We start from the raw sequence: 20,941 nt of genomic DNA, 5'->3' as shown, positions 1-20,941 counted from the left end.
CCTCTTTGCCACGCAAGGGCTCGTCTAGGGACGTGGTTTTTTGACATCTGCCCCACATGCCCGAACCACTGCAGTCTTCTTGCTGGAATCATTGTCTCTACATCCGTTACTTTACCCCCCCGGGAGCTCTTTGCTCGCCGTGGGTTTCTGGCATTTGCCAAGTCTCAGAAGCAGGTAACCCCGTGGGGTTCACAACAGCATTGCACCATTTCCCACTAGAACCTCAGAACTGCCGTATGGGGTCCGATCGGGGTCCGTTCTCCCACATACCTAGCCTCCGATGGTGGCCCGTACCAGAGCTACACATATCTCCACGACAGACACACACACACTTACTCAGCCCCACAATCCACACACTCAGGCCCACAACACACACACACACACACACACACGCACACCACCACAATCCTCACACTCCCACACACGCACACATGCCCCCTCCATTGCTTTCAGTCCCAGCTTGTCCCCCGTCCCCAGCCCTGGTTTCCCTGCCTGCAGAGCTCTATTCGAGCTCTCCTGGGCAGCCCTCTCCCAGCCCGGCACCTGTCCGCACCAGGGTGCATTACTGCAGAGACCCACGGTCACTCGCCCTCGTCCTTTGCTGCCAAGCCCAGCCCAGCCACACTGATCCCTGCGGGATGGAGCATTTTATCTGCATGGGGGCGCCTGCAGGCAGCCAGCCGAACACACAGCCCGGGGGCAACGCCCGTTGGCAACTGCAGGAGGAGGCCAGAGCAGGGCTGGTACATTTTGAGGCCGGATAGGGAATTGTCCATCCAAACTTTCTTCCCTGACGGAAAACTGGCTTTTCGACAAAGCAAATTGTCCGAAGAAAAGCCCATGAAATCGCCTGTTTTTTCCATCAGAAAATCAAATGGAACATTTTCAGCTGAAAATGGGATATTTTGCATTTTGGGGGCCACTTTTTTGGGGGGGCAGGGTGGGAATTTGGGCCACTTTTGGTCAAAACGTTTGCAGTTTGGGGCTGAAGAGGTTTAGGGGTTTTGGCAGGCTTCTGGGCAGAACATTCGGCAGTTTGGGGGCTGGAAAGGATGGGGGCAGGGGTTTCTGACGCTCAATCAATGTTTTCTGCTGAAAATGGTCCCCGACTGCTGTCAGAGGTGAGCTAACCGGGTGGGGGGACTCCTATGTTCTACAAGGCTGGATGGGCGAGACCTACTTCTGCACAGCAGAGAGAGCCTACCCATGGCTTAGCCGACTCGCGCTTCCCATGCCCGCCTGCAAGGATCCACCACCACACATGCCCACACCGGGGCAGCCACGTCCACACTGGCGCCGCCCTTAGCTGGGTTTGATGCTAGGGCCGTATCCTGGGGTTCTGAGGGCCTGGAGCTGCTCTGGGAATTGCTTTGCGGTGTATCAGGGGAGAGCTTTTCTGTCCTCCCCAGGCTCCTGTACTGAAGCATTCGGGGCCCGCCCTACACGTAGCCATAGCTGACTGTGCACAGGTCTCACTTCTGTCTGTGCCCGCTGGCGCCAAGCCGTGGAGAAGGTGTGCTAAACCTCAGAATACACGGTAAGCCATGGCAGACAAACATTAAGCCATGGAGGACGCACGTTAAGCCATGGCAGACACACATTAAACCATGGAGGACACACGTTAAGCCATGGCAGACACATATTAAGCCATGGAGGACACACGTTAAGCCATGGCAGACACACATTAAGCCATGGAGGACACACGTTAAGCCATGGGGGACACATATGAAACCTGCCTTATAGACATTGCCCCCCCCCACCCCCCGAGTCATCCCCATCCTGTTTCTACAAGGCCTGAATATACAAAGACAATTAAACCTCGTTAAGATGCCTCATCCCGCCAATCCATTTTTCATAATAACGAACGTCAGATCATGGCCTTGGAGTGACAGGGGTCGTGCTTTGCATTATGGTTTCATTCATCAATGGCTCACAAAGGGTTAACGACCAATCAACAGCCGTCACCAGAACGGCCCAGCCATAAGCCGTGCGTGTTACAGGCAGCACGTCGGAAGAAGGTGTCATAAATTATTGCCCACAATCTGTTGTGCTGCTGTTTATTAAAGTGTCACTTCCCACTGGCTGGAGGTTGAAGCTGGAAACATTTCCGACTGGAATTAAGGGGCAAATTTTTAACAATGAGGGTAATTAACCAGTGGGAAAACGTATCCGGGGCATGGTGGATTCTCCATCACTGGCCAGTTTGAAATCAAGATTGGATGGTTTCTAAAACGTTTCTGCTCTAGTCCAAACAACAAGTAATTTGGGGGAGGTCTCGGGCCGGCCTTACGGAGGAGATTGGAGTAGAAGTCAAAACGCTCTTCACAAATTAGAGAATTGGTCAGAAATCAACAAGAGGAAATTCAATAAGGACAAGTGGAAAGTCCTTCACTTAGGGGGGAAAAATCAAATGCAGAACCACAAAATGGGGCAGGATTCTCTAGGGTGTCGTATGACTGAACAGGAGATGGGGGACAGAGTGGATCACAAATTGAATACAAGTCAACAATGCGATGCAGGTGTGAAAAAGGCGTATGTCGTTCTGGGGTGCGTGAACAGGAGTGTTGGATGTCAGACACGGGAGGTAACTGTCCCTCTCTGCTCGGCACTGGGGAGGCCTCAGATGAGCCCTGCCCTCCCCCGCACCCCATGCATGGGGCTGGCCCGTACCCTGCCCCACCTCCCCTCCGCTCATGATGCTGACCTGAGTCACCGGCCACAGCCCTGCATCTCCCCCGGTGCAGGGCTCTTGTCCAAGCCCGGCCTGCTCCCTCCGTGGGGCTGGTGTTGTTGCTCACCCCTACGCGCCCCGCTAGGGGGGCCTGCCCCACATTTTTGCACAAGTGGGTGTGTGAGGAAGTGGGAATGTTCTGGCTGTGTTGTGTGAATGCTGAGTGGGGAGTACTGACCTGGGAAGGTTGCAGGGGAGTTGGGCTGGGACAGCCCGGGAAGGCATTGGGTAAGGGAGGAACCTGAGCATGTCACCTGAGAACCCAGGAGGGGGGTTGGAGGCCAGGTAACACCTCTGCCCAGGACACTGAACAAAGGACACAAAGGCTGGGGGAGGAGCTGGGGGGAGGCTGAGTGAGAGGCTGGGGGGAGTTTTCAGTTTGAAGCTGGCAGGGAAATAGAGAGGGGCACCCGGACGGGCCTTGGCCTTCCCTGGGGCCCCAGATGGACCTAACTAAAGAGGGTCCTGTTGTCTGTACCAGCAAGACCTGTTTTGGACTGTGTTCCTGTCATCTAACTAAACCTCTGTGTTACTGGCTGGCTGAGAGTCAAGTCTGACTGTGCAGTGGGGGTGCAGGACCCTGTGGCTTCCCCAGGACCCCCCTGGGTGGACTCACTGGGGGAAGCGCACAGAGGGGCAGAGGATGCTGAATGCTCCAAGGAGAGACCCAGGAGGTGAAGCCGTGGGAGCTTCTTGCCCTGCAGACAGTCTGCTCCAAGGGAGAGGAGGCTCCCCAAAGTCCTGCCTGGCTTGGTGGGGAGCAGTTCCAGAGCATCGCCCGGGGACTCTGTGACAGAGTGTCTGTCCCGTTGGCTCCCGCATGGCCACTTTTGCCAAAAAAAAAAAGTCAGGGTGGCCAGGACAGGGCATAAAAAGGGGGACTGGCTTGGCCAAAACGGGACATCTGGTCACCTTGTGGATGCTGGGTGCCATTCTGGAGATTGTGATTTAGGAAAGATGGAGGGGGATGGGAACTGGAGAGAGTCCAGAGGAGAGCAACAAAACTGAGGAAAGCTCTGGAAAGCCTGACCTAGGAGGGGAGGTTAAAACAACTGGGCATGTCAGTCTGGAGAACAGACTGGAGAGGCAGGGTGGGAGATACGATAGTCTTCACACGTTTTAAAAAGGACAGTGATCAGTTGGTCTCACATCTGCTAGAGGTAGGGCAGGAAGTGATGGGCGCGAACCGCAGCAAAGGAGCTTAGGTGAGCTATGAGGAAAACCTCTAAGGCTGGTTAAGCTCTGGGACAGGAGTCCAAGGGAGTCTGTGGGACCGTGGTCACGAAGGTTTGAAGAACAGGTTGGACAGAGCCGTCAGGGACGGTCTAGGTTGGCTTGGTCCTGTCTCAGCGCAGCGGGCTGGATTTAATGACCAATCAAGGTCCCTTCCTGCCCGACATCTCTATGAGTCTATGGTGAGAAATGATCCTGTCTGGCCTTGGAGTCTATGGCGCTACCCATCTCTTTGTTACGTATTTACCCTTCCTAAGCTGCTGTGTGTGCAGGAACATGGACCTCAGGCCTTTCCGGCACTTCCCACTTCCTGGGAAGCGGCGGGAGTTCTGCTCTTCCGATGGGCAGCCGACACGGCTTGGGAGACCCCACGCGCCCCGGCCCCCTGGAGACACCCGCAGTGGGGAGGCTGGCGGATGGATGGGTGGGGGAGGGCAGAATGAAGGAGAGGACGAGGTGAGGAGAAAGGGTCTTACCTTGAGTTAGCAAGAGAGCTGCAGAGAGAGAGAGGGAGAAAGAATTTGCAATGAGGCCAACCAGCGGATCGGCGCCGCGCAGAGGGGAACCAGAGGAAAGATCCCAGCTGAAGGCAGGAGGCCAGGCTCAGAAGTGGGGTGAGCGGGGCAACTGCCATAAGCTGGGCTTTTCCCAGCTGGGCTCCTGCCCGCAAGGAACCGGGCTGAGACCTGGCAAACTCGTTCCGCTGAACGGGCAGCAGGTTGTAATACGAGTTAGTCACAACTGGCACAGCAACCCGAGATGCATTCCCATCCGCTGAGCCTCTGATCTCTTCAGTCCAGTTTCTCTAGCCCTGTTCTCTCTCTTATGCTGGGGCCGCAGAAGCTGGCACCGATAAACTGGATTCATAATGCACGTGCATCAAAATCCCTGGGCAAAGCCTCCGGCCAGGCAGGATGCAAGCAAGAACTGTTCTCCAAGCAGAATTTCTCATGCTGCCCTTCAAGAAATCTGGAGCCTTTGACATCTCCTGCTGCTCCCCGCTCCCTGGCTCCACCTGCCCTGCACGATGTCCTGAAATCACCACCACTGCCCACAATTGGCAGCAGGACCCAGGAGTCCTGACTCATGCTCGCCTCGACTGAAGCATTAGGCCCCATTCCCCTCCCAAGAGCCATGAATACACAGAACCCAGGAGACCCGACTCCCGGCCCTGCCCCCCATCCTGCTCTAACCACTAAACATCACTCCCCTCTCAAAGCCAGGAGCCCGGACTCTCTCCCATGCTCTTACCACGAGACCTCACTCCCCTCCCAGAGCCAGGGATATAACCCAGGTGTCCTGGCTTCCAGCCCCTGCTCTAACCACTTAACACCACTCCCTTCCCCAGAGCTTTGGATAGAACCCAGGAATCCTGCTCCCAGTCCTGCATTCTAACCAATAGACCCCACTCCCCTCCCTACACCAAAACTGGAACCCGGGAGTCCTGACTGCGATCGCCCTCGCGATGGGACATGCTGCCTCGCTTCATAGGACAGGGAGCCGGTGGCAAACTGTCCTACCCCGTGCTTAGACCAAGTGAGCGGAAAAGCAGGGATCCCCGACTCCAGCCCGGCGCTGGAAGTAGGTGCCCCCCTTACCCGAGATGCCCCGTTTCAGCCAGCGCGGCTGGCCCAGCTCGATGAAGAAGTTGTCCTTCTTCTCATACTCTTCATCGTCCACAATCTTCACCTGCAGGCTTTTCCTGCCGAGACAGAGAGAACGAGAGAGCGGTGTCAGCACAACCGCACAACCGGCATCCTGGGCTGCAGGCAGGGGAGGGGGGGTCGCCACCTCTCTGGGGCCACTGCCGCCCAGAGGGCTAATTTGCTTTCATCAGCAGCAATGCAAGAAACCTACGGGCCAGTATCCTGTAAGACATTTGCTTCCGCACGTTAGCAGAAGGCTTAAGACCTATGAACTCTGCACTGATAAACGGCCCAACAGAAAAACCCCAAGTATTCGGGGAGCTGAAAACAGAGTTTAAGGGGAACTTCTGATCACAGGTAAATAATTCAACCACAGAAGTGTCCTGGCAATGAACTGACGTACACAACAGGCCCGGGAGATCCATTTAAGGCTGGCCTGCTTGCCTGCCTATATAGCCTTTCTGATTTTTGTATACGTTTGATTATTTGTTTGATTATACCAGGTTGATATTAGGGTGGATTTCGGCTGTAACACAAGGGGCCTGCAGGCCACATTCTGTATGGCGAACCGGGAGCAGACAGACGTCTGGGACCTTTCACCTCGATTAAGGCCCTGTAGGACTGAGACCTTTAACACAGAGGAGGCATTAAAGCAGGTTGGCGCAGGGGCTTTCCTAAGTTCAGACCCGGTGCCCCACAACTTGGAACTTGGAAAAAACCTAAAGAACCGGTTAGGACCGAAAGAACCAGTGTGAAATAACCCAGCCACAAAAGGGCCATGGTAATGAATGGACGTAAAGAATGAGCTGAGATCATTGCTATAGCAAGCTCTAGGAAAAAGACACCCCAACATTAGCGACGTGAGGAAATACAAATAAGAGAAGGGAAAATCCCCCACCGAATATGCATTGAACACAACAGTGCCAGCGTAACAGAGTACAAACGTGGCAGGGCAGCCTAGGGGCGGCAGGAGAGAGCGCTGCGGGCCCTGGAGGTGCCAGGATGACGGGCACAGCTGATGATGAGGAAGGTGATGAGGATGAGGAAGACGATGGCTGATATTTCAGGAGATGGGGTGAGGAGATGGAGGTGCCGATGGACATTCCATCGTATCTCGCTCTGCCTGGGTTGAGGTCTTTGAGACTGTGCTAAATGTATTAATAAACCATATCTGTAAATATAAAAGAGTTCTTATGTGCACGTCGGGGTTTCCATCTACATAATAATTTATATAACACTGGCCCTGATCTCGGGGCAAGAACCCGCCAACCCTCAGGAGCTGCCCAGACCCCACCCGAGATCAGGGCCCCGTCGGGCTGGGCGCTGCCCAGACCCTGGCCGAGATCAGGGCCCCGTCGCGCCAGGCACTGCCCAGATCCCAGCCGAGATCAGGGCCCTGTCGGGCCAGGCACTGCCCAGACCCCGGCCGAGATCAGGGCCCCGTCGCGCCGGGCACTGCCCAGACCCCGGCCGAGATCAGGGCCCCGTCGCGCCGGGCACTGCCCAGACCTCACCAAGATCAGGGCCCTGCTGTGCCTGGCGCTTGTGATCTTTCTGAGGTATCTGCTGTCTCTTCCGTCCTTCCCAGCGCCCCACTCCTTTGTTCCCGGGGCGAGCCTGTGAACGGTTTGCTGGAGCAGTTAGGGGAGCATCTCACTGCGGGAGGCAAACAAACCTCCCAGCTAGCACTTAGCTCCCCGCGACGTTGCACCAAACCCTGTCCGATGGGATGTGCGACACGCAGGCACATGCCTGGCTGGGTCGGAGGATGGGATTATACATCCGAGGTTTTGGAGCCTGGCCAGCGAGGGGAAGTTTGCTCAATGTGTGGGCTGATGCACGGGGAGGAGTGGGGATCCCCAGCCCATCTCCCCCCACCGTCAATGCGCCCAGCTCTGCACGGGACAGATCCACAAGGGGGCTGGGATGCTGCAAAGCTGAACGTTGCAACGGCTGAGCCCTCCAGTGGAATCCACAAAGCTAGTGCTGGGCGCACGGGATCTCCAGACATCGAATGGGCCGGGGGCGGGAGACAGATCCCCGGGAGCCTACGAAAAGCCGGCCTGCTTGGCGGGGAGCTGCCAAAGCTAGCCAATAGCAGATGCCGAAGGGAGAGGTTTGTCCTACACCCCACCCCACGTGGGGAGTCCAGGACCATGCTTCTGGTGCTGGGGAAGGGGGCAGGTGTGCACCACTGCCACCTACTGCGTGGAATCAGAACTTCTCAGTCGCGTGCCAGAACCCTACACCGCCCACCCAGGACGATTCTCCTTAAGTGCAAGGCCCGGGGTCTGCTGGCGCAGGACAACCTGGAGTTTGGCCTTCTACCCCCCTCCCCACCCGGAAGCCACACGAGCGAGCTTGGCCGAGGGATCCCCCAGGGCACATTGGGGCTGGGGTGGCACCAGGCTCCCAAAGCATTGAACATCGCTTCCCCAGTATGGTTCCCTAGCAACCAGAAGCAGGAGTGGCCATGGAAACGGCTCGCATCTCCCCTCCCCCCCCGGTCTGGTGCAAAGTGGGTACCGTAGCGGCTATGGGTCTGAGGCTGGGAGTCTGGCCACGCCTTCCCCACACACGCTCCCCTCCCTTGTGCTCCTCGAGCTGCACAGCGGGGGCGGGGGGGTTTACAATGAATCAGCCCCTGATCTTGGGGGATTCCGGTCTGGGGGCCCCCCCCAGTGTGAGAACTGTCAATTGCCTCCTCTGGTGTCAGTCACCGCCCACCCCGCCTGGGAAGCCAATTTGATTAAGGGAAGGCTCATCTGCAGGCAGAACAATCTCCAGTCCAGGCAAACCGGAGGAGGGAGATAATTTGCTGATGAATAATTTAATCTGCGGCTCTGAGATGAGAGTTTTCGGTTTATGTTTTTCTCTCCCCAGAAGCCAAAGGTGGTGGGGGAGAATCTCCCTTTGCAAACCTCTTTCTTGGCCTTTTCAGAACTCTGTAAGCACAGTGAGGCAACCTGGGGGGAAATCAGCTGCGGGGATCGGTGCTAAGCGGGTGGGGGGGGGTTCTTTCCAGGAGAGAGGGAAGGAGAAAGACAATAAATAAAGGAGAGAAGAAAATAGACCTTTCAACCCTCTGGGTTCCTCCACGATAGCGGGTTCTGATCCCCAGCCCCCAAGCCTCTGCGACTGGCTCTCCATCACACTCAGACCCCTCCAAGCCACTCTGTGCGGGAATGAGCCCCTGACAATCTCCCCCCACCTATGCAGAGGGCCTCTGGTGTGAGGGCTCTGCTCCTGGCGTAGGGGGCAGATCATGAGCATGGCCAGAGCACACTGCACTGTGGCTATTCTCTGCCCCTCAGGACCCATATGGGGTAATGGAGCATGAGTTAGAGCAGCCTTGGGGCTGCTCTAATTTATACTGGGGGGGAGGGGAGAGGCAGGGTGCTGCACTACCACAGAATGCTGTCAGAGCAACGGAGGTGTTAAGCTCCCACCCACCCTGTCTCTTCCCCAAGCACAGGAACAGAGAATCAGGTCCTCTATTGCTATATTGGCTCTGTTGTCCATTCATTAAAGCAAGACCCCTTGCAGTTCCCCCTCCAGACATGTATCCCTGCTGAACCAGCCTCTGTGCTCCCAGAAGCACCTATCCCTGGCACCACACTGGGGCCAACACTGGTTGCGAGGGGAGAGCACCCCCTCCTGAGCCCCCACCCCTGCAGCCCAGTGCCCCTAGAACCAATAGCAATGAGATTTATGCCCCAGGACAGAAAGACAACTCTGTGGCTTTCCTTCCCGCTTCAGGGCTAAGGTGCAGGAGCTGTGACAGCCTCATTGTGAAGCCACTGGGTATGGACTCAGGAGATCTAGGTTCAGTTCTCACCTGTGCGATCTTGCACAAGATGCTTCGTGCCTCGGTTTCCCCATCTGTAAAATGGGAAGAATGATCCTTCCTATTTAGAGTGGAAACTCTGCAGGGCAGGGACTGTTTCTCAGTCTGCATCTGTGCAGTACGTGATGTGACAGGGCCCTGATCTCAGTCGGGGTCTGGGCAGCACCCGGTGTGACGGGGCCCTGATCTCTGTCGGTCTGGGCAGCTCCTGGCCTGATGGGGCCCTGATATCAGTTGGGTTTGTTTACATGGGCAAATTGACCAGAATGGCTGTTTTGCAGTATCTTCCCATTTGGACTCTCTATTCAGACACAAAACAGAGTAATTAATCTGGAACAATGTCCACGTTGGGGGGTTATTCCAGAATAGGTAAATGATCCTGGAATAGCCATACTGCTCCTTTCCCTGGGTCTGTCTAGCCTTTAGTGATTGGATCTAGCTAGGGCAGCAAACAGGAGAACATTCCTTTCCTCCCCTCTCCTCCTGCATCCACTCTCCGTTCATCCCAGCCTCTCTCACAGCTCATCCATTTCCCCCAGATCCCCCTCCCATCCTATATCCCCACCCCACCCCTCTGACTCATTTTCATGTCTATGTTCTCTCTGCGGCTCGACAGAGTAGCTGCTTTTCGCGGTAATTATTCACTGCCTTCCGCCCACTGTTTGTTATTAAAAAAAAATAAAATCTGAAACATCTTTATATTCCTGAGCCATGAGAAACTGCCTCTTCTCCCAAGTGCCTGGCATCCAAGGAGCAAATCGCCAAGGATTAGAGGCTGTGTGGTCTAGTAGGAAGGCCAGTGGGCTCGGGGGTCAGGACGCCTGGGTTTGATCCCTAATCCATGATTTTCCCCACTCTGTGCCTCAGTTTCCCCAGCTTTGGACTAGTTAGACCGTGAGCTCAGAGCACCAATCCACCCTTGGCCAGTGTCCCATCTCCAGCCTTCCTGGAAAGGGTTAAAAATAAAACAGAATACACTGGAGGTGTTTTCTTTCCTTCCTGACCCCCGCCAGAGACCAGCTGCAGCCCTGAAGCATGAGATTTGGGGACCATAAAACATGGAGCGGAAGGGACGCCTATGTGCCGATTTCGCACCTGAGAAAGCTCCAAGCCATTCCACTAGTGGCAGAAGCTTGCAGCTCCGGTGGGCTGGATCACAGCACTCCCGCTGCATCCCTTCGGGAGCGAGAGCTTCTTCCCACTCCTTTGCCTCGTGATGCCATTGTGTGTTTGGAGGTGGATCCACGAAGCCACTTCAGAGGGAGAGCGCCGATATTTTTCTCTGGCGGCACACCCACGCTGCTGCAGCAGCCTTCGCCGCCCAGGCATCGTAAACTCCAGCGGGGAGGCAAAATTCATCCAGTTTCCCACACTTTAAAGAGGTGCCAGAGGAAGCAATCAGGGGGTGCTGGAGGAAAGAGCTGGGCCCGGGCTGGGGGGGAACTTCACGGGGATTCTCTGCCGAGCCTGCTGGATGCTGAACGGACCCCGCGGTTCGCTCTAGCGCCCCGATGGGGGGCAGAGAACAGCCACAGTTCAGTGCACCCCAGCCACACCCCCGATGCACCCTCTACGCCAGGGACTGTGAGCAGCTCCACACTGGCCTCGGAGGCCTTGGAGCGGGGGGGGGCAGGAATCTCGGGGTCCGTTTCCATCTGCCTTAAGGCCCCGTTTCGCTATGGGGCATGACTGATTGCTGGGCTCAGGGTGGGGCTTTGAGAGCAGAGGGTTCCCCGCCGCAGGTCCCGATTTGCCATTTGGCCTTGGCCTCCCTGTGACGCTCAGGCTGCAGCCTCCCAGCAGCAACTCCAGCCCAGGCTTCTCCAGCAAAGGAGCTGGCATGCTTGGGTTGGGTCTTGTGACGGGCGCCCGGGGGGCACTGCTGGGTTCCCAATGCCCACACAGGTGCCAGGCCCAGCCACATGCACCCGGCTGCCATGGCAGCATCTACAAGCCAGAGCACGGAGAGCTCCCAGGCAGTTGAAATACGGTTCCTACCGTGCAGCTCACGTCTGAAAAGCCCTGGGCCAACTCCCCCGCTCCTGTTCAGCCTTTGTGTTAGCCAAGGCCGGCGCCATTTCAGAGCGCGAAAGCCTCTCGCACAGCGGAAAGCTCGTGTGAATAAGCATCTGCCGAAGCTTTAGATTCACCTTCTTTCAAGAGCAGGCAGCCCCGGCGAAGCAGCAGCCCCATTACTACAAACTCAACCGCCAAGAGTCTCCTTCACCTCCCGCCCAGGTGCAAAGTGTATCACGTCCCCTTCTAGTGGCTGGTCCACCTAGAGAACAGCCTACTACCGCTGGTGGTTAATGAAGTCGCTCCTTTGGCTCATGGGGGTCGCTGTTTGTACTAGAGGTCAGAGGCTGAAACCTGGCTCCCAGCCCAGGATGGAGAGCAGGTGTGCAGCTTTGCAAGCAGCTGTCATGCCTCACTCCAGACGTGGCTGCATTTCGGTGGCAGGTCTAGGCTTAACCACTGGATCATCCTGGCTCTCTTCAAATCCTTAGTGGCAACCAGCCAGTGTTGCCCGTTCATGTGATTTCATTGCGAGTCTTGTAGCAGTTGGTGTCTGGAGTCCTGACTTTCCACAAGGATCTCAGCTTTAATTTTTGTAAGGAGTCAGTTTCCAGCCCTCTGGGTTGTGGGGAAAAGCTGGAAAAATATCAGCCCGGCAGACTCAGAAACTAGAAAGCCAAGAAAAAGAACCCTGGGTGTATTCTTCTTTTTAAAAATAATCTCTTGATTTTTAAGCCTTCTCAAGATTTCGGGGGCCAGTCTCATGATTTTTGAACGATGCCGTGAGCCCAAATGCTAAGGCAGCTCATGAGCTTGTAAATTACCTCCCTTTGGCCAGGGGCCAGCTTGCATGCAGGCTGCTACCCCACCCCTGACTTTTCATCTCACTTAATTATCTCATTTCCTCCTCTCTGGCTCCCTCCCGTTCGTTAGGCCATTGGAATCCGACAGAACACTCATCGGGTCTGTCTGGAGATGGGTCCAGCCTTTGAGGAGTTTGGCATTTATTAGGTGTATTACAGCAGTGCTGACAACCAAACAGAGGATCGGGGCCCTGTTGTGCCAGGCGCTGCATATACACAGTGACAGACAGTCCCTGGCCTGAAGAGAAGGCAGACAGGGCAAGGAGTATACCCCATTGCACAGATGGGGAAACTGAGGCTGGGAGAGAGGTAGTATTCTGCTTGCATCAGTGACAGAGCAAGAATTGAATTCAGATCCCCTGTCCCGTGCTTCAACCACCATGCTCTGGGCCTGGGCTTTGGAACAAGGATCGCTGTGGCTGGCTCCAGAAACTCTATGCCCGCCTTTACCCTGAGGACGCCGCAGGGATTAGGGGGCTTGCCACTGGCGAGACACCACAGATGCTGAGCCAGACCCTCCCCAGCTATCGATTGGTGTCACCCCTTCGACTCTAGGGGAGCGACACCGATTGGCACCGCCTGGAGATCTGGCCCCGTTGACACCAGTGGAACTGCGCCAATTCCCACCAGCTTTCTCACCCTGAGGAGCTGTTCAGCTCAGGATTTACCCCTCCGAGCTCGCTGCTCTCTGGTCTCCAGCTGATGTCCTGCTTGACTCCAATCTGTCCGGCGCCGCTCAGACTTCCAGACGCTTTCCCAGCAGGTCCTTGGGGGCTGGCGTGCTCACACCTCTCGCCAGGCCCGTCAGACCTTTCGTCTGATGCTAACGCTGCTCCCGCGCTTGGTTCTTAGAGGGGGGATGGATTGATCCCATCTCCCACTCTCCAGAGATGTGCCTGGCCCCCTTCCCTGCCTGTCTAGCCCCTGACGTTTTCCAACCCATCCTGCTCTGCCTCTCCCTGCACACAGGCTGCTCAGAAATGTCTTTTCTTTCGCTTCTCCTCTTCCTCCCGCTCTCCCCAGTTCATCCATTCCAACCCCATTATTAATTATTAATTATTATTATTATTATTATTACTACTAGTAGGTGTATTATTGTTCTGTCTAGTGGCCCCATTGTGACTGAGATCAGGGCCCCGTCATGCCAGGCACTGCCCAGACTCCAGCTGAGGGACAGCCCTTCTGTGAAGAGCTCACAGAGTAAATAGACAAGACAGACAAAAGGTAGGCAGCGAAACAGAGGAGAAGCGACGTAACCAAGGTCACCCAGGAAGTCAGAGCCCGGAAAAGAACCCAGATCTCTTGACTAGACCCCACTGCCCACCTACCCCAGAGCACATGCAGGCCTGATCTCGTGCGGTGCCAAGCATCTTCATGAGCTGGGCATGTGTGTTTGTGTGAGCTGTACCCCTGCCCTCTACAGGATTGAATCAGAATTGCTGTAATGTGTGTCATAAGCCCTATACTGCTCACGGGGGATTCTCCTTGCGCTTGAGGGGGTGGGGGCTCTTGGAGCAGGTGGATCTAAGTTGTGATGCTGCTCTGAAGTTCCACTGGGCTTTGTCACCCCCCGGATGCCTCAGTCACTGCCTGTGCAGTCCCCCAGCCCATACAGATTTTGCCTCTCTGATGCAGGAGCCAGCTCTGCTCCGACTGAGGGAACTTGAATCCGCGTTTATCCTACCTGCTCCAGACAGTCACTTAAAGGGAATCAAGAGACCCTGAGATGCCAGGTGCCTTTAAAGTGAAGTCTTTCCCCATAAGCAGGGAAGGATCACCATGGCAACCCGCCTCCCTCCTCGGGGACATTAAGCACAGAGGAATCAATGACTGAGGCTGGTCAGGGGAGCGGGATGGGGGGCCAGCAATCGAGGCTGTGGGGGGAGGGGAGAGGAGCGTGCCAGGGGGAGGGGGGCCGCTGGAGCTGAAATCTGAAGGGGTGGGGAGAGACAGACAGGCAGATGGGCCGCGGGTGAATGATTCATCTGTCTGCCCCGTCCCTGAGGCTAGGTGTGGGGGAAGGAGGTGCTGGCGTTTTCCACCCCCCAACACTCTTCTTCCGAATCCCCTGCCCTCGGGGTGCTGCCCCTCACGGCTTTGCAGCCGGGCCGGCTAGAGCTTCCAGGCGTCCCCGCTTTCAGCAGAAACCAGCACCGCTCCTACGCCCCTCACCTGGCAGCGGGATCAAGGCAGAGGCATTGCACCCAATGGGCTTTTAATAACGTGCGGCCTGTCAGGGGCACAGCCACAGGTGGGCCTGGGTGGGCTGCGGCCACCCACTGAGCATCCCAGGCCCGTCCAGATCGGAGCAGGAGTGTGTCGTGCTGCACGGCGGCCTGGAGCGTCCCTCGGGCACCTGCAATCCAGGCCGGAGCTCTGCGCCGCCCTTCAGAAAGCGACGCCCCAGGCTGGCCATGCGCTGAGCCGCTCCCTGCATGTGCCCAGCTCGGCCGGTGAAGCCTTGTGCCTGGGGCTTGGGAAACGGTGTCGGGGGAGCCGCTGAGCTGGCAGGTGCTCGGGGGCTACCCGTTGGCCAGCGACGCTCTCCGCACGGCTCATCCCTGCATGGCGGGAGGCCGGTCTCTCTGCAGCGCTCCCAGGAGAGGATGCGCTGAGCTGGGCATCTCGGTGCAGAGTCCGGGCCAAGCTGCGCACACAGGCAGGCCCCTGTTGGTGCCCCCCGCAGCGCAGCCAGAGCCGACCTGCCCACGGGCCGCACGGCCCACAGGAGACACAAATCCCCAGCTGAAGGGCAGCCGCCCAGACCCCGCAACGAGGCAACAACTTCCTGTCTCGCCCGCTGCAGAGTCAGGGTGTAGCCCAGGGGATCAGCGCTCCCCACCCTGGCCAGGCTGCACAGCACAGCTGGTCACCGCCCGTCCCCCCGAAAGTCACTCCTAGCTACGCCACTGGGGGCTGTGGCTCCGCCTCTTTCGGAAAGAAACACCTGGACTGGCTCCACTCCCATTTAAACGTGGGGCTATGCGTTCCTGTCATCTAAATAAACCTTCTGCTTTAGTATCAGAGGGTAGCCGTGTTAGTCTGGATCTGTAAAAGCAGCAATCCACCAATGTAATATACGCCATCATATGCCAGCAATGCCCCTCTGCTATGTACATCGGCCAAACTGGACAGTCTCTACGGAAAAGGATAAATGGACACAAATCAGACATTAGGAATGGCAATATACAAAAACCTGTAGGAGAGCACTTCAACCTCCCTGGCCACACTATAGCAGACCTTAAGGTGGCCATCCTGCAGCAAAAAAACTTCAGGACCAGACTTCAAAGAGAAACTGCTGAGCTTCAGTTCATCTGCAAATTTGACACCATCAGCTCAGGATTGAACAAAGACTGTGAATGGCTTGCCAATTACAGAACCAGTTTCTCCTCTCTTGGTTTTCACACCTCAACTGCTAGAACAGGGCCTCATCCTCCCTGATTGAACTGACCTCGTTATCTCTAGCTTGCTTGCTAGCACACATATATATACCTGCCCCTGGATATTTCCATTACATGCATCTGAGGAAGTGGGTATTCACCCACGAAAGCTCATGCTCCAAAACGTCTGTTAGTCTATAAGGTGCCACAGGATTCTTTGCTGCTTCTGCTTTACTGGCTGGCTGAGAGTTGTGGTGAATCGCAGGAAGCCGGGAGTGCAGGGCCCTGACTCCCCCACACTCTGTGACAGGGGGTGTCTACATGGCACACTCAGCCTGGGCTCTGAGTCAGGTTTGAGCCCAAGCCCCGCTTCTGTCCACACACACATCAATCTGACTCAGGTCAGCCAGCTGTCAGAGCCTGGGTCCTGCTAGTGCGGTGGGTCAGATCCTGAGCCCTGCTGTGACCTGGGTCCAAGACGGGGTCATTCTGCAGTGTGGACGCAGCTCAAGCCACAGACCGGAGGAAGAAGGTCTGCGTGGCGCAGTATGGACACATCAGCACGACCCAGGTTTATAACACAGTGCGGATGCTCCAGCGCGGGCTTGGAAACACCGAGTCCACAAGCCTGGGTGCCGCAGACCTGGGTCTACAATGCAGTGTAGACATACCGTCCATGCCTCAGTTTCCCCATCTATACAACAGGTTTAACAATACCAACCTCCCTTGCGAAGCTCTTTGAGATCTGCTGATGGGAAGAGCTGGGGATGATTATTAGTGGCACATTTGTACTGTTATAACTGCATCCAGCTTAGGGAGATGATAGAGCAGCATATTGACATTGTTGTGTGTCGGCAAAGCCTGAAAGATCGTACGGACATGGAGCCGTCTGTGCCAGCGGGGGATATTCAGTCCAGGTCCGCAGACTCCCATGACACATCATAATCCCTAGCTCCTAGATAGCCATGGATTTCAAAGCACTTCACCAAAGGGATCGGGATTATTATCTCCACTGTACAGAAGGGGAAACTGAGGCAAGGAGCCAGGAAGCAACTTGCCCAAGGTCTCCCAGAGGGCCAGTGACCGAACCAGGCCTAGGACTCCTGACTGTATTACTTTATCCACTAGGCTGCACTGCCTCCTACAAAGGAAGCCAGCAACCAGCTGGACTAGAGATGCAGCCAGCCGCTGCTAAGCCGTCTCTCATCCCCACCGGTGGCGATTTGTGTCCTGTTGCTTTAAATATCTTGTGATTATTCACATCTGCTGTCATCTGTGGGGAGGTTTCTTAAACCCTTCCCAACAATACGGTTTATTTAGGTGCCAAGGCACCAGCTCCTCCCCCCGGCCCCAGACTCCTGCAGCGGGCGTGAGAGCCCGCGACAGACACGGTGGGGACGTGGGCATATGCCACCGATTATCCCATTATTCAAGTGCCGTGTGGTCTGCTGAGATTTGTCGCTTACACACACACACACACACACAAACACAGAGAGAGCGCAGGGAGAGGCACTTATCGGTGCTCCCCAGAAACACAGCCTCACGCCTGCCGAGCCGAAGCGGTGCCTGATAAGAGCCACCTTCGGCTCCCGATGAACGGGCTCGATACGTGTACAACAAGCAGGGGGATAAACCTCCCCCGACCTCGGCCATTTCAGCCTGGCGATAAAGTGCTCCCCTGCTATGGAGCCAAGTGTTATGGAGGTGGCAGTGCATCCTAGTGGGTAGAGCAAGGGGGCCCCTGAGAGTCAGGAATCCTGGGTTCTGTCCCGGGTGCTGCAAAGTGCGTAGGGGATCTGGGCTGGTAAGGAAGGTGGGGTCTGTTTCCAGCTCTGGGAGGGGAGTGCAGGGGTTGGAGGGACTGGGGGGTCAGGACTTCCGGGTTCTGTCCCGGACGCTGCACAGACCCCGACCAAGATCAGGGCCCCGTCATGTCAGGTGTTTCCCAGACCCCAACTGAGATCAAGGCCCCATCACGCTGGGAGCTGCCCAGACCCCGACCAAGATCAGCCCTCCCTCCCCCCCCCACGATATGCCTGGGGCTGGGGCAGTCATGCTTACTGGTCAGAGCACTGGCGGTCAAAGGCCAGGAACAGCGCCGAAGGTCAGGGCTGGAGTCCGGGGGCCCATCACTCCGGCTGGCAGGCACCTAGAGGTCCTGCACCAACCAGGGCCCATGAGGGACGGTCAGTCTGGTTTCCCGGCGTGGTGATAGTCAACTCATGGCAATGCCGGGGAGCAGTGCCAGCCGTCCTGCAGAACCGTGACTAGAGAGACTAGCCCAGGCTAGATTCTCTGTCCTGCTCAGGCCCCGCTGTGAATCGCACCACACCCCGCCACCGCAGGGGGGTCCCCTCCTGCCCGTATGGATCTGGGGTATACAAAGTGGATCGCGGCTATGGCTGAGTGCTGCGCTGTATTCTCTGCTCCCGTCGGGGGCAGCGGGTGAGTTGTGGGTAGTAGCGACCTGGAGTCGGGCTGCATTGTGCGTGTGTTGTGTCTCGGGGTAGCCTGCCTGTGGAGGAGCGAGGGGTGTGATGGGGAGGAGTGGCCTGTGCATAACCATTAGGGCTAGCAAGGAGCAGAGTCACGGACACTGAGCAGAGAAATTACAGGCACTCACGCATTTCTCATCACTTTGTAATGGTCATTTCTGGACTCTTTGGGCCTGTTCACCGCCCTCCAGCCCCCGCGAGCTGTCCAGCGAGCCAGCTGCATTCACAGACTCTTTGAACTGATGTGAACAATCACCCAGGGGAATTGCTAACAACACTCTGCCTCTCTCCCGTCTCCACCTGCACAGCAGGATTCATTTCCCGGCCGAGAAGGACGAGGGTTTTCCAGGCTCTGTCAACAGTGGCATAAAACCCATTGGAAGCCTGGCCCCGGCTTCGGCTGGGTGAGCGGACTTAGCTCTTCCACGTCTCACCTCTCCTGAGCTCCATTCCCACAAAAGGCTGCAAACTAACTAACTATCGAATCATAGAATCGTAGGACCGGAAGGGACTTGGAGAGGTCATCTCATGGGGGGACTATCCCTGACAGGTGTTTGTCTAACTTGCTCTTAAAAATCTCCAGCAATGCAGATTCCACAACCTCCCTGGGCAATTTATTCCAGTGCTTACCCACCCTGACAGTTAGGAAGTTTTTCCTAATGTCCAACCCCCTTGCTGCAATTTAAGCCCATTGCTTCTTGTCCTAGCCTCAGAGGTTACTGAGAACAATTTTTCTCCCTCCTCTTGTAACAACCTTTATGTACTTGAAAACTGTTATCATGTCCCCTCTCCGTCTTCTCTTCTCCAGACCAAACAAATCCAACTTTTTCAATCTTCCCTCATGTCATGTTTTCTAGACCTTTCATCATTTTTTTTCTTTTTCTCTGGACTCTCTCTAATTTCTCCACATCTTTCCTGCAATGTGGGGCCCAGAACAGGACACAATACTCCAGTTGAGGCTTAATCAGCATGGAGTAGAGCGGAATTACTTCTCGTGTCTTGCTTACAACACTCCTGCTAATATGTCCCAGAACCATGTTCGCTCTTTTTGCACCAGTGTTACACCGTAGCTTCTGATCCACTGTGACCCCCAGATCCCTTTCCGCAGTACCCGCTGGAGAAGCCTTAACGACGCAAAACCCTGATGACAGCTCTGTTTCGATTTTGGCTCTTTGGTTTTACAATGAAGGGGGGAGGAAATCAACCCACCCACCCTCAGCAGTTTATACGTTGGAATTAACAAACTGACAAGCCTCCCAAACAGGTACATTCCCTACTCTTCCCTGCAGAATTTTCCGAAGATAAAAACACATTTTGCAGGGGGCGTGCTAGCTGGTGCCTTCTGCGTGTAGCTAATCTCTCTCTCTCCTCCTAATAGCTGAAGTTCTCTGAGCTTGTCAGCTTCAATAACTAGCGTTGGACTGCAACTTTTCTGCCAGGCAGCCATTAATTTCAATTTGCAAGAGGGCGAGCCTGGGCAAAAAGTTATCGCCAAGTTATTTGCTCTACCGTTGAACGAGATCCAAGATGAGTGAAATGCAGATGTTGCTGGAAACGTCATTAGGATGGGCATGTGTGGGGGTGGGAGGGTAGATGTATAGGATACGAATTAGGTATTCAGTTCCCTCTAGATGTCCAGGAGTTAACAACAGAATAGTCCTAGAGGTTGGGTGCTAAGTTGGAACTTGGGAAGCATGAGTTCAAATCCTCCCCGCTGTGTCCGGCACATCAGTTTTCCTCTCCGTGACTCAGCTGCCCATCAGAAAGAGTTTGATAGGAACATCATGGTGCCTCATGGGAGTTGTAGTTCAGGTGCCTCATGTCCCCATTCCCCTCTATGGGCTGCCCCCAAGATGGACTACATCTCCCATGATGCTGCTGCCCCTCTCATAAGGCAGGGAATGAAGCATCATGGGAGATGTAGTCCTGACCTACAGAGGAGACTAGGCATGTAAGGCACTCGAACTACAATGTCTACTTTCAAATCAAAATATTTTGGGATGAGCTATTGACCAGAAATCAGAGGGGCTGAGAGATCATGAGCTCCGTGGGGACACTGAGTTACAGAGGGACCAGTTGACTTGCGCAAGGAGTCTGAGGCAAAGCAGGACTTGAATCCAGATTTCCAAAATCCCAGCCCTGACCACGGCACCTTCCTTTCTTCTAGCAAAGCCCCCCTGTAGCCGCATGGATGAGCATTTCAAACCCCCCAAGCGCCCCTGGCCTGTCGGCTCAGGACATCCCCACATCACGCCCCGTAACCAACAGAGCCACTCAGGATTTTCCCACAGAACAAGGCTTCTTCCCAACACAAAACATGGTTTCCTCAAAAAAAAAACCAGGCGGCGTTCTCCCCGCTTGGCCAATATTTCTGATTTCCTGTGGGAAGCGTCGAATCGGTTTTCTCTCTGCGTGGCCCCGTGCCGCAAAAATTCCCAGCTCTTTCGACTTTCCAATTTGAGCCCAGATCAGCAGAGCTGAGATTCCCTGTGGGATGGAAATTCCCATTTCCCAGCTGCCCTGGGAATACGCAGCCGTCGCTGTCCATGGTGGTGAAAGCAGAAACCCAAATCCCGCTACATCTGCTACTGCCAAGGGTGACTTTTACCAGCAGAGACCCTCAAGTGACACTCAGGGCTTCCTGCTGGGTGAAGATCTAGGCTGACTAACCTCGCCATGAGACGGCTACATAGGAGTAGGCAATCAAGGAAAGCCATCACTCTGATTCCA

The 20,941-nt window shown here is 55.5% G+C and overlaps 1 protein-coding gene across 2 annotated transcripts in view; it reads right to left on the bottom strand.

Annotated features, from left to right (window-relative positions):
- SLC8A2 (solute carrier family 8 member A2) overlaps positions 1-20,941 on the bottom strand; it is an 82,233-nt gene that overhangs the window by 6,879 nt on the left and 54,413 nt on the right. For both annotated transcript variants that reach the window (XM_030544503.1, XM_030544502.1), the window contains exons 3-4: positions 5,563-5,666; positions 4,441-4,458 (exon numbers count right to left, since the gene is read on the bottom strand). In XM_030544503.1, the coding sequence (XP_030400363.1) occupies positions 4,441-4,458; positions 5,563-5,666 (122 nt within the window). The remainder of the gene's footprint in view (positions 1-4,440; positions 4,459-5,562; positions 5,667-20,941) is intronic.

This window comes from Gopherus evgoodei, unplaced genomic scaffold (genome assembly GCF_007399415.2).
Source record: "Gopherus evgoodei ecotype Sinaloan lineage unplaced genomic scaffold, rGopEvg1_v1.p scaffold_34_arrow_ctg1, whole genome shotgun sequence".
Taxonomy (NCBI): domain Eukaryota; kingdom Metazoa; phylum Chordata; order Testudines; family Testudinidae; genus Gopherus; species Gopherus evgoodei.
This window is presented reverse-complemented; position numbering and strand designations above follow the sequence as displayed.